The 14223-nt window shown below is 40.9% G+C and overlaps 1 protein-coding gene across 1 annotated transcript; it reads right to left on the bottom strand.

Annotated features, from left to right (window-relative positions):
- Positions 1–11677: 11677 nt before the first annotated feature.
- Positions 11678–12607, bottom strand: LOC141050105 (olfactory receptor 11L1-like). The gene has a single exon (XM_073546937.1). The coding sequence runs from the start codon at positions 12605–12607 to the stop codon at positions 11678–11680; it is 930 nt and encodes a 309-aa protein (XP_073403038.1).
- Between the last annotated feature and the right edge of the window lie 1616 nt (positions 12608–14223).

Genomic DNA, 14223 nt, shown 5'->3' with positions numbered 1-14223 from the left:
AGAGGTTTTTATTTTTAAGGTTGCACAACATTGAAGTTAGCATTTCATAATTTAAAGTCTTCCCTTTTATGATTTTCAAAATTCTGTCTTTCAACATGGTGTAAAAGACCAGCTCAGATGATGGTAGATTATATTTAGCCTTGATCTCACTGAATTTCAAGAACTCCACTCCACTAAAAACACCCCCCCCCTTTTTGATTCCAGATTTCCCCCATACCTCCGGCATCGGGAGATCATCCATCAGTGCAAATGAAGGTAGGGGTAGTTTTAAGATTTGCTCTGCTTTTTTGATATTTTTAGTCGGCTTAATGAGATCCCTCCAGGCTGAGATTATCGACCGAAATATAGGATGCGATGAGTTTGCACTGGGCTTTTGCAGAAGGAAGTAAAAGAAAAGCTTTCACGTGGAACCTCTATCACTAGCATCTCTCTCCAAGCCATACCAAGCCGGATGTGTCATGTTTTCCATAAACCAGTGCCAGCTCTGTTTAATAAGTGAGGCCTGATAATAAGCGTATATGTTGGGCAGTCCTGCGCCCCCATGTTTTTTATTTTTACAAAGTAAGTCTGCAGATATTCTTGCTTTCTTACCTTTCCAAATAAATAGTCGTATGAGCTCTTGAATTCTATCAATGGATTGGCGTGGAAAGCTAACTGGCAAAGTCCTAAATATGTATAAAATTTTGGGAAGGATAAAGGCTTTGACTGCCAGAATCTTCCCAAAGATGGAAGTCTCTAACTGAGCCAAAAAGGATAGATTGCCTGTAATAGTCTTTATAATGCTGTCTACATTGGCCCTAACTGTGGCTTGGATTGATCCTGCTATTCTAATCCCTAGATAGACAATCTCTTTTTCCTCCCTAATGAACTGAGTTTGAGTCTTTATTTCGTTAATTTCGGATTGTTTCATGTTTAGAGTTACAAATTTGGATTTGTGTGGGTTTATCTTAAAATAAGATGCTCTAGAGAATTTTTCTAGTTCATCTGAAAGGGCTTTAATGGAATTTGCGGGATCAAGAAGTGTGAGGAAGAGATCATCTGCCAATAACCCGATTTTAAAATTTCGTGATGGCATTTCAAAGCCTTTAATATCATTGTTTAATCTAATTTTTTCGGCTAGGGGCTCTATGGCAAGCACAAATAGAAGGGGAGACAGGGGGCACCCCTGTCTTGTGCCATTAGTAATGTCGAATGAGTCAGAAAGGAAGTTGTTTGCATAGATCCTGGCACTAGGACCCGAGTATAGGGCGAAGACTGCTGATAGAAACTTCTCGTCAAAGCCAAATCTAGCAAGAGTTGTTTTTAAATATAGACAGTTTAGTCTATCGAACGCCTTCTCGGCGTCCAGTGCCAGAAAAGCAGTTTCGGCTCTCGAATTGTTAGCTAAATTTATCAGGTTCAACACCCTTCTAGTCCCATCTGAGGCCTGGCGGCCCTCTGTGAACCCTATTTGATCATCCACCAACAGACGTGGAAGGATGTTTTTTAGTCAGTTTGCGATGATCTTTGAATAGATTTTAATATCGCTGTTTATGCAATCAAATTAAAGGAACAAAAAGCGCAATAGGGTCTTATCCGGGTTATTGTTGGAAGAATAAATTAGAATCTACTCACCCTTTCCAGGAGAGGTTCAGGCATATAAGATCCGTAGTCAGCTTGCTGCACGTCCAAAGGTCAACTCTGTGACCGTAAAACTTCAGATTCTTTGGAGTAAATTCATGGACTTCAGTGCGCTGCTAGACAAATTCACTTATCCAGGTTTATGAGAAAGATTAACCATTTATTTCCCAACGCGTTTCAAAGTGTATACCACTTCTTCATCAGGGGATGACATATAACGTCATATATATATGTCATCCCCGATGAAGAAGTGGTATACACTTTGAAACGCATTGGGAAATAAACGGTTAATCTTTCTCATAAACCTGGATAAGTGAATTTGTCTAGCAGCGCACTGAAGTCCATGAATTTACTCCAAAGAATCTGAATATCGCTGTTTATGAGAGAGATTGGCCTATAGTTCTGTATCCTCTCAGGGTCTCCCCCCTCCTTTGGAATCATGACAATTGTTGCCTCTAACATCTCCTTTGGAAAGGAACCCCGAGAGGATGCCAGACCAAAGACGGAAGCCAACTGTGGAGCCAAAATTTTTGAAAAAGATTTATAGTATTCCCCAGAGAAGCCATCCGGCCCTGGTGATTTTTGGGACTGCAGTTTCTTGATAACGTCAACTATTTCACTCTCTGTAAAAGGGCTATTGACATAATTCAAGTCCAGCTCATCAACTCTTGGTAAATCGATACTCTGTAGAAAAGAATCCACAAAATTCGAGTTAACCACCGGTGTTTGGGGGTCACCTTTCAGGTTATAAAGATTTTTAAAGAAATCTGCAAATGAGTTGACAATTTCCCTAGGGAGAATTTTGGGGTCACCCAAGGGAGATACTATCTTAATTATCCTTTTTTTGATTCTTTCTCTTTTTAATTTCCTCATCATAAACTTGGTAGGCTTGTTGAGAGATGTATACGATTTATACCTAGATGCTTTGATGGCTGCATCGTATTCCTGGTAGATTTCAGATCTCAGACTCTAAGTCTCAAAATCTCAGCCTGGACGGTTTGGGAAGGAACTTTCAAGTTGGTTTGTTTTTTTTCTAGATCATTAATTTGGGCCTGTAGGTTTGTAATTTTTTCCCCTTTTTCTCTTCTTATGTTTAAAGAGGATCTGCATAAGGCATCCCCTCAGGACCGCCTTATGGGCATTCCAGACCGTGAACTGATTTACTTCACCAGATACATTTTCCTTGAAGTAGTTTAAGAGAACGTTTTCTATCTCTTGCTTGTACTCTGGTATATATAACAAGGCTGGGTTAAGTCTCCAGCGGAATGGCTTGTCAGAGGGAGGACCCACGAGGAACTCAGCGAGAACCGGGGTATGATCCGAGATGGTCTTTTGCATGAACTGTATATCTTTAATTTTGGTTAAAGTAAATATATTAGTAAGTAGTAGATCGATTCTAGATGCTGTCTTAGGTACATATGAAAAGTGAGAATACTCACGAGACGATGTGTTCAAGCAACGAAAAGCATCATAAAGCTTATTTTGAATTAACCAGTTTTTCAAAGCTGGAACCTTGTGGCGAACTAATGAGGATGAATCCATGCTACTATCTGGGACAATATTAAAATCGCCTAGTAAGATCAGATCACCTGTTTTGACTTTGTCTATTTTTTTGATTAGCTTGTTCAAGAAACGAATGTGTCCCTTGTTAGGTGCGTATACATTCACTATTGTGCATGGCCTTTCATGGAGTAAGCATATGAGTATATGAAACCTGCCCAACGAGTCTGGTATCTCTTTGATGAGCTAAAAAGGAACGGTGCCACCTACCAGTGTAATGACCCCAGCCTTTTTCTTTGTGGACAGCGACTTGTACATGTGTGGAAAGTTCTTGTGCTGGAAGATCGGGTGTTGATCGGAGGCCAGTTTAACCTCCTGGAGGCATACCAATTCGGCACGGGTTCGGTTGATCTCCTTCCATACCGCATACCTCTTATTCGGACTGTTGAGCCCCCTAACATTGTATGATAAGATTTTCATCGTTAGAGTGCAATATCAAAACAGAAAAATGGAAACAAGCAAAACAGTGGAATACAGAAAAAAAAATTAGGAACTTGAGCGTTCTCCTGGAGGACTCCAAACCGGTTGGTGTCTCACCTTAGTGTGGGGGAAAAAGTGAGAAAAAATTAAGTGGCAAGTTCCCACAGTGATATCAATAAACCGTAAATACGGGTCATAAGATATTCATATTCATGAAAAGGAAATTGATAGTATACACCATGGAAATTCGAACATAAGATAAAAATCAGTCCTAATCCCTATCCCTAAATGCTGGGTCATCCATCAGAAATTTAATGAACTTCTGACCCTCGTGTGGAGTGTAGATGGGGTAGTTTTTGTCATTATACCAGACTAATAGCTTGGTAGGGAAACCCCATCTATATGACACTCTGAGCTCTCTAAGTTTAGAGGTCAAATCTCTGAAGGACCTTCTTGCGTCCATTGTCTCTTTGGAGAAGTCTTGGAAAATCTTTAAATCTTTATATGGCTCTGGAGGTGAACCTCTCTCTCTCAGAGATTTTAGAACCTTCTCCTTTATTTCAAAGAAATGGACTCTGAGGATAGTGTCCCTGGGCTTTTCCTGTGGGACCCCTTTTGGACGTGGGAGGCGGTGTATACGATCAATATTTACTTCTAATTCTGTCAATTTTGGCGCTAATTTTTTAAATAAATTTTTAGTGTAATCTGAAAGATCAGCCTGGGAGACTGACTCAGGAATACCTCGTATCTTTAAGTTATTTCTCCTGCTTCGGTCCTCCAGATCCTTTAATTTGTTTTTAAGGGAAATAACCTCAGTTTTGAGGAGAGAATTTTCCTTTGAGAGGTAGACTATGTCCCTCTCCGCCTGTACCATCTTTACCTCATATTTCTCAACCTTTTGGCTAAGATTCCTGCAAGTTTCCTGTAGGGCCATAGCCTGAGTCTCAAACCCTATTTTAAGGGCATCACTGAAGGACTGGCAGAGATCCGCCATGAATCCTTCGGTGGCTTGTTTATTGGAACCCTTGTATTCCCCCAGGTTGATGGATGGAGGGGGAACCTCAAATGAAGGAAATGGACCTCCAGTGTCCCTTCTAGGCCTCTGCCTTTCAGGGCTTGTGTTTGGGGTATAGTCAGCTGAGACACTGTCGGAGTTCTCAGAAGAAAGACTCTCGGTGTTTTCCTGATCGTCTGTGCCCTTCCTTTTGTTTGATTTGGAAGTGTCCATTTCCTCCGTGAGGAGCTGATTTGGAGGAGGAGTTTTAATGTGTCCCCCCAAATTTTTCTTTTTTTGAAGTGTTTCAGGTTTTGTTTTAGGAAGTGTTTTGGTCAATGGGTTATTGATACCTGATCCCACTTTTGCAGCTTTGACAGGTGCAGGGTTATGGGATTGTTTTATATAAGGCGTTTTGGGCTCACCTCTTTTCAAAGGTGACCTAGATTTTGTGGGGCTTAACACATTAGCGATATCCTCATAGGATTTTGAATATGCCCCCAAATTGTGCCTCATCACCCTGTGTGAGCTATTATTAATTCTGCCCCTGCCTGACTGCATCTTAATTTGCCACGTAGCCTTCCCTGGCCTCAGATCTATGACCATTTTAGCTTGATCAATCAGACAAGTTAAGTAAAATGGTCTAAAAACAAGTTTCAGAAAAGGAGTCAACTGAGAACCCTCAGTAAGAGCGCCAAAAGTCACACAATTCCTCAATAATAATGCAAGCAGTCCACTGTAGCTCTGATACTTGCTTGAAGAGTGGATAATCCTCTATTATGGTGCAGTGCACAGATGAATATAGGGCACCGGGGCCACCAGCCAGAAACTGCAGTCACTATTGTGTTATAAGTCTGCGCTGCTGGTAAGTGCAGAATGGTCAGTATTCCTTTATTGTGTGGGGAGAGTGAGGGCGCTCCCCGCAATCTATATCCTTCTCCTCAGTACTCTTGGGGATGACTACCTGCTGCGCCGCACAGTTCTGGGGTATATCTGAGTCTGTAGTATCGGGGGCCACTTGCTGCGTGCTGCAGGGCCTGTGATGTCAGGTTTCTGCAACGCTGACAGGCTGGACACAGCCAGAACTACTTCCCATTGAGTTCTATTGCGGCTGTGATCAGTGTGCAGCGTCCGGTTCTAGTGACCGGATTACAGTTGTGCCTCACCTCAGCAGTTTTTAGTGGATCCCCCGGTGCTAGTCGCCTCTGATCCGGTCCTTTATGAGTCTATATAGTGCTGTTCTTGGCCGATTCCGGGGTCTGGTCTAGAAGTCCGGTGGTATCCCTCCGCCCTTCAGCTCCTTGGCAAAGAAAGTCCCCGCCAGTGTCTTTGCTTTCCTCTTCAGCGCGACATGCTAGAATATGTCAAGGGAAGCTCTGCTGTCCCCGCTAACCTCACCCTGATGTTACAGCAGTCAGAATTCAGCAGCAATCAGGTGTAATCTCAGGGATGAACATGGAGGAGTCTGTATCCCTCCACCCTTCAGCTCCTTGGCAAAGAAAGAGTCCCCGCCGGTGTCTTTGCTTTCCTCTTCAGCATGCCACGCTAGAATATGTCAAGGGAAGCTCCTCTGTCCCCGCTAACCTTTCCATGATGTTACAGCAGTCAGAATTCAGCAGCACTCAGGTGTAATCTCAGGGATGAACATGCAGGAGTCTGTATCCCTCCGCCACAGCCACACAGTTATCCTCCGCACACCACAGACAGAAAGCCGTGCAGACAGCTGGATTTACGTTGTGCCTTACTGGGGGGTCCATATAAAGTCCTCAGTACCCATAATGATCCTCCAGATCAATCCTGGCCTCAGTGAAGCCTGCGCTGGCCCTCCGGTCTCTTCACAGGAGGGCAGATGATGTGGGGTGATGTCCCTCAGCTTCTGCTGCACCGCAGCCATCCAGACTTGTAAAAGCTTATTTCTTCGGTCCTCTTTGGACCAGAGTCCTGCTTTTTGTCTCAAAATGGGCCCCCAAACTTCATAAATAAAATAGGGTCCAGCAAGGTTATTTTGGTTAACCCTATGCACGCTTATTTTGTAGCTTTAGAATGTGACTGTGGGAGCTTAGAGCTCTCGCTGCCTACATGCTCAGAGCCCAGGCCACGCCCCCTTCACCAGTTGTCCTAACTCACTATTTGTCTTATCTAATTTTAATGTATTTTATGTGTGATGTAACACTGTAGAGTTCTCTACTTTTTATTTTTTTCCCATGTTTACCCTTCCTTCCTTCCCTGTAATATTATTATGAAAACTTAATAAAAATTATATAAATAAAGATGATTATTATTATGCTTGTCGAGGAACAGTTAAAGGATTTGGAAATGTTTAGCTTGCAAAAAAGAAGGCTATGAGGAGACTTAATAGCGGTCTACAAATATCTGAAGGGCTGTCACAGGGTAGAGGGGTCATCCTTATTCTCGCTTGCACATGCAAAGATGAGAAGCAATGGGATGAAACTGAAAAGGAGAAGACTCAGATTATATATTAGAAAAAAAAACACTTTGATATTGAGGGTGATCAATGATTGGAACAGGCTACCACATGAGCTGGTGAGTTCTCCTTCAGTGGAATTTTTTGAACAGAGGCTGGACAGACAATTGTCTGAGATGATTTAGCGAATCCTGCATTGAACAGGTGGTTGGACATGATGATCCCTGAGGTCCCTTCCAACTCTACCATTCTATGATTCTATGAAGAGTTGTTATTGCGTAGCTATTAGCAGACATTTCCTACAAAATACTCATTTGTATGTAATTTAAATGTTTATTATTACATGAATCCAAGTAAATTCCAAGAGATTTATTTTTGTAAAAAAATAAAACTGCAAATACTATTGTCTCCTTAACAAATGTCTACTCTACTAACTGTAACAAAATTACTTAGTAAATATGGTACTCTAGATCATGCCATGCAATCTGCTTATAGGATGGTGATTTTTGGGGGGTGATGTGCATTTGGTGCTGGATCCTTTACTGGTCACTATCTCAAAAAACACTTGATGTTCAAGAGAAAACTTAAAATGTTGATAACTGACCTGCAATTGAAACACATAAATCACCATTAAGAAAAAAAGACTAAATATTCTGGTCCCATGTCTCCCAATCTGTATTGCCAACTGTTCAGCAATAAAGGTTCGGATACAGCTTTAAAGAAGGCTACTACTTGGATATAACACAATTTTATTATACAATGATCAATCCAAGTGACAAAAACATCAAATCAATGGAATGTATGACAATGATATCGAAATAGAAAATAGTATGATATTGCGTATACTTATATAGTCAAACTACAAAGGTTTTAGTACATATACTCACATCAGAAAGAAGAAAAGAAAAGAGTCTTCACTAGGGGCATTTACACCTGTCTGGAAATACTTCAGCTGGAGGAGTGGTCAGCGAAGACAGAATGCTTCCTAGGAATTACACTGCGAGGAGCGTCCTCTTACACAGGTCCACAAGCTCCTGCCTTCAGTGACTGCTTCACCAGCTTTTATATGCTTTAAACAAAAGGTTTACACAATATAATATTGTGTAAACATGAAAATACACAAGTTAGTTGTCTGATGTTCCAATCACATGATAGTGGCCACCTATCATGAATAAATAACATAAACAAGACTTGCCTCTTCGGACTATTTACTCTTGCCCTAACATTTACATATGATAAGAGCAAATCATACACCAGAACAAAGTTTCCAACAACATGCTATGAGCACAAAATATATATATTTCAGACTACAGTTAAAGAGATCTTTAAGATTGAATACACTATAATGGTTTCAGATCGCCAACTATATTTCTGGTTTTACATTAGGCTTATCCAGCTATATTTCTATAGCTTTATTTAAAAGAATCTGCAATTGTCTATATGCCTAGTCCCTTTTTAACCCCCATATGACACAAATATCAGATGATGCCTTATCAATATACTCGCACCATTCACTGCTCTTAAAATTCAAGTAAGTCAACAGCGTACACAAAAGTTAATCCTTTCCAGTAATCCAGATTAAACATACTGTTTTAACAAGCATTGTCTTTTAGTATACTCAACACTAAGGCTGCATTTCAATAACCATTGCAGGTCTGACCTCATTAACTCTGGTTTCCAAGAATTGGATATGGGGCCTTCAAATGCTAACATTTCAGGTTAATTTCAATATGGACTCCAAATAGCCATTTTATATAATTCACACTACACAATCTAACCATAGATTTGATTTTTATTCAGTTCAGAATCACAACTCCCAGTTATACGTTGGTCTATGCTTGATTTGACTACCATTTCATATCTCTCTACATCTTATTTTGAGGTAAATATACAGAGTGGAAATTAAGTCTGTTAGGCGTCGAGTTTCCCCCACTGCACAGGGGGAATCTCAAGCCATGTTCTCTGCAGTCTCCCATTCCATTGTGGTTGCAGAGATTCCTGCTCAGCACAGATGTCGGTCCCGTTGTCTTGCTCAGGCTAATGCTAGGCATCTGGTTGCTCCTTCAGGCTCTGTTATGACACCATGCTTGAGTCAGCAGCAAGCAGACGCTCCTGGGACTAAGTCCTGACTTTTGCCTACTGAGCATGCCCATGGGACAACCTCTCATTGGAGGTCGGAGGTCACATGCGCAGGTCCCGTTCCTGGTCCACTGGGAAGGTCCAGGAAGGATGCCACTATAAAAGAGTTGCATGGCCGCTCGGCCATGCTCTAGTATAAACTCTTATGGGTAGTTGTGTGTATGAAGATGGATGTATGAGACTGGTGACTGACTCATTATGATCCCCTCCCTTTGGTTGTGTATGATATAGGGGTTACGGAGTCAGAGTCAGCGCCAGTAGTGACTTAGTCTATGTGCCACAGAGCATCCCGCTCTCCACACGAGCATTAGTGCCATATAGTGTCATTCAGCACAAGGCACCTCTGCACCGCACAAGCAGCAGTGTTCTTTACAGTGGCTCCATGCGCTAGGTAAGCACTTTCCTCCCTGCTCTGGTTGGTTAGTGGCGTCCGCCGGAGCAGTGCAGTGCGCACTCGGTGTAATTAAAATTAGTTTGTTCTCTTGCTGACACCGTAGCTGCGGCCCCGAGCACTAGTGGTCCAGAGGGACTCTATCCCTGTTTCTCTGAGGCAGAGTTCTGTGACTGTTAGCTAGTGCTCGCCCAGCCGAGCTCTGTGAGTATAAACAGGCTGCGGCAGTTGTTTCAGCAGCTCTATGAGGTAACAGAGTTCGCTCTTGTGCACACTGGGTCAGCAGATATCCCACTGGTGTTCACTTAGCTCTCCACCATTATCGAGCAGCAGTTTAACCATCTCTGCACGGTGGACACCAGGCTGCGAACTCACCTTATACCATCTTTATTATTCAGTATTCCGCAAGCCCCTAAAAATGTCTACATGATATCGTAATGGAAGGGCCGTTCCATGTCAAGTTCATGAATGAAAATTTGGCAGACATTCTTAGCCTCAACAATAGCGAAAACCTCAGATATCCAGAACAATTCGATGAAGCTCACACAAAGCTTACATTAGGAGTGAGCCATATTGTTATAAAGATCTTTCAAATTAAGTTAATTGTGACCTGAAATATCTATCTTGCATTACCCTATGAAGACTGATAGGGTAATGGGTGGATCAGGGAAATGCTGTAGATATAGTATATCTATAGTATAGCTTGAATTCAAAAAAGCATTTGACAAAGTATCTCACACAATCCTTATTGAAAAATTGGCTAAGTATAGAATGGACAAGGCAACTGTTAGGTGGATTTATAACTGGCTTAGTGATCGGACCCCATGAGTGGTTGTAAATGGCTGCACATCCAGTTGTAAGAATATCTCAAGTGGGGTACCACAGGGCTCTGTCCTGGGCCCTGTATTGTTCAACATCTTTGTCAATGATTTAGATGAAGGAATTGAGGGTAAACTGATTAAATTTGCTGATGACACAAAGCTAGGAGGGATAGCTAATACTAGAGAAGAGAGAGAGGATTTTAAAAGATATAAATATACGGGAACATTGGGCAGCAACTAACAGAATGGTTTTTAACATGGAAAAATGCAAAGTACTACATATGGACAATAAAAATGAAAAAAACATATACAGAATGGGAGGAATAGGGCTAAGCAACAGCACATGTGAAAAAGACTTGGGTATACTAAAAGATCACAGACTGAATATGAGTCAACAGTGTGATGCAGCAACAAAAAAGGCAAATGCAATTCTAGGACGTATTAACAGAAGCATACAGTCTAGATCACGTGAAGTCATTATTTCCCTCTACTCCTCTTTGGTCAGACCTCAACTGGAATACTGTGTCCAGTTTTGGGCGCCACATTTTAAAAAAGACATCAACAAACTGGAGCAAGTTCAGAAAAGAGCGACCAGAATGATGACCGGTCTGCAAACCCTGTGTTATGAGGAAAGGTTGCAGGATTTGGGAATGTTTAGCTTGCAGAAGAGAAGACTGAGTGAAGACTTAGTAGCTGTCTACAAATATCTCAAGGGCTGTCACATTGTAGAAGGATCATCTTTATTCTCATTTGCACAAGGAAAGACAAGAAGCAATGGGATGAAACTGAATGGGAGGAGACACAGATTAGATATTAGAAAAAACTTTTTTGACAGTTAGAGTGATCAATGAGTGGAACAGGCTGCCACGAGAAGTGGTGAGTTGTCCTTCAATAGAAGTCTTCAAACAGAGGCTGGACAGACATCTGTCTGGGATGATTTAGGGAATCCTGCTTTGAGCAGGGGGTTGGACCAGATGGCCCAGGAGGTCCCTTCCAACTCTACGATTCTATGATTCTATGACTCACCACAGCTTTCTGCCAAAATAGAATTATCTGACTTGAGAAGTCCTGTTCTGGAGCATCTCAATTTGTGGTTTGCCGAATCCCTTCACAGCCTCAGACCTAGCGAAAAATGTACTTTGTTTGTGTTAACTTGGGTCAATAAAATCTATCTTCCAAACCACTAGATCTATTTTCTTGATCCATTGACAGCATAGACTATTTTTCTAGACAAAAACATCAGATTAGAGATAATTCTGAATAGTTTTCTTTAGCACAATTTATAGATCTGCGATACATCAGACAGATTACTGATATTTCCTAAGTGTTTCCTGTGCAGCTTTCTTAATGTCTTTATTTCTAAAGCTATAAATAATGGGATTGATAAATGGCGTAAATACAATGTATAGTAAGGACATGATTTTATTAACTTCTGATGTTTGCTCACTTGTTGGGAGAATATACACACTGAACAGAGTCAGGTAGAATATGGAGACCACGATGAGGTGGGAGCTACAGGTGGAGAAGGCTTTGTGTCTACTGATATTGGATTGAATTTGCAAAACAGCGCGGACAATGTTACCATAAGAAATAACAATTATTAGTATGGGAACAACCAGGAGTGGGAAACTTAGCAAATATGTTTGTAGTTTGAAAGGAAATGTATCAGAACAGGAAATATCCTGTAAGGGAACAATATCACAGAAGAAATGGTCAATGATATTCGGTCCGCAGAACTTAAACCTTGATGCCGATAATGTGTCAATAAATGCAATGAAAAAACAGAGAAACCAAAACAAAATGACCAAATTCACACACAATGAACTTGTCATGATAGACACGTAATGAAGGGGCTTACAGATGGCCACATATCTGTCATAGGACATCACCGTGAGGAGAAGACATTCACATCCTTCAGAAGTACAGAAGAAAAAAAACTGGGCCATACAGCCAAAAAAAGTAATGGTCGCCCCATTATTGAGTAGAAGATAAAACATGTAGGGGACAATGTCTGTGGGCAACAAGATGTCACTGATGGACAGTTGTGAGATGAAGAAGTACATTGGAGTGTGGAGGTTCTTGCTGGTGGACACCAGGGTGATGATCAGGAGATTCCCACATATTGTCCCACAATAAATCAGGAGGAGCAGAAAGAACAGAAAAATTCTACAATTCTGGCTGACTTGAAATCCTAAAAGAGAAAACTCATTGAGGAAAGTAACGTTGTTCACCTGCATTCAAGGAAAAAAACAAAATTAACTTTGAAGTCTTATGACTTTTCTTTCTCAACTTTACATACATGTATAAGTATTTGATGTAAAATCAAAATATTAGAACAACTCAGATAAAACGTAATTCACTTCCTAAACATTTACATAATTCAAGATAATTCTAAGAATATTAGATTTTGGTCACTGAGTGGTAAAATGTAAAAGATTTCTCTTACTTGACCTACCATATTTAAGTCTTTCCTTTTTTCTCCTCTTAGTCAATCATTTTTGTTAAATCAAAGATTACAAGAGGAGTAAGACTTTAATGAGCAAAATTAAAATTTGTCTTGGTGCATTGATGAGAAGATGAAGAAATTGTCTAGCAAAGCGGTCTCGGAGCAATTTACTAATCTCAAGTACATTGGTAATATTTGTAAAATCCATTACTGAATTTTCTACTTGTTCCCAGGTATATTATCTGTCACTGCTGCATCTTCCAAATTTCAACATAAATTTTGATAAATGAAAAAACAAATGTAAAGTCAGAATCTACACACAGCATGAGCTCCTCATTGGATCCAGGGAACAATGGAGCCTTATATATTATGTTACCCTACATATATGATGTGTTGGGTCTACAGACGTCCCAAAGATTGTGTATTCTTAGATCTGTTTGTGCATCGGTAATAAGTCATTGGGGGTTATTCCTGATTGTCTTTTAACACCAGGAGAGTAAATCCCATAATATTCAATTAAATTTAATCAAAATATTGTAGAATACAGGAAAATTACAAATATCATTAGTTGTGTTTTTGTGTAGTTGATATTCTTTATTTACATTGATGGGTTTAAAACTGACTAGTACATCATGAATTTTAAGAAATACGCCATCAGCAGCAGTTTTAAAAAAGCCTAAAAAAGTCTGAAAGACAATTCACTAATAGAGATGAGGGACAACTTCAAAGTTCAATTAGGCTCACGATCGACGAATTTGCAATATTCGCCGATATAATCGTCGATTAATCGCCGAATATAGCCGAACATAAATAGCACAAAAGTCAGTGTTTCCCACACTGTCAAACAGCGTGGGAAACACCGGCATAGCGCTTCTGATCTGCGGTGAAATCATCCCACCGATCAGAGAGCTGCAGTTCCAACGCTATCAGAAGACTGTGTGATCGCTCAGCTGTGATCGGAGGTATAAAGTTTACTTCCTGTCACTGGTTTCAGCTAATGCGACTACAGCTCCCATCAGCTGACACCTGCTGCAGCTAATAACAGTGAGAGCAGGAGCGGTGGATGGGAGTATTCATCAGCCACTCCTTTGCTCTAACTAAATAATTAAAAGAAAAACAGCACAGGTTCCTGTGTATTTTTAATAAATAGCCAGGCAAAACTCACAACTGGGGCTGCAACCCTCAGCCGTCAGCTTCAGCAAGACTGGTTATCAAGAATAGAGGGGTCCCCACGACATATTTTTTAATTATTTAAATAATTTAAAAAAATGGTGTGGGTTCCCCCCATTTTGACAACCAGCCTTGCGAAAACAGACAGCTGGGGCCTGGTAGTCTAAGGCTGGTAAGAGGCCATGGATATTGCACCCCTAACCTTGAAACAGCAGCCCACAGCTGCCCAGAAAAGGC

The sequence above is a fragment of the Dendrobates tinctorius genome, unplaced genomic scaffold, assembly GCF_039654945.1.
Source record: "Dendrobates tinctorius isolate UK_male_01 unplaced genomic scaffold, ASM3965494v1 ptg000151l, whole genome shotgun sequence".
Classification (NCBI taxonomy): Eukaryota; Metazoa; Chordata; class Amphibia; order Anura; family Dendrobatidae; genus Dendrobates; species Dendrobates tinctorius.
The sequence above is the reverse complement of the archived record's forward strand: the minus strand, read 5'-3'. Positions and strand labels throughout refer to the sequence as shown.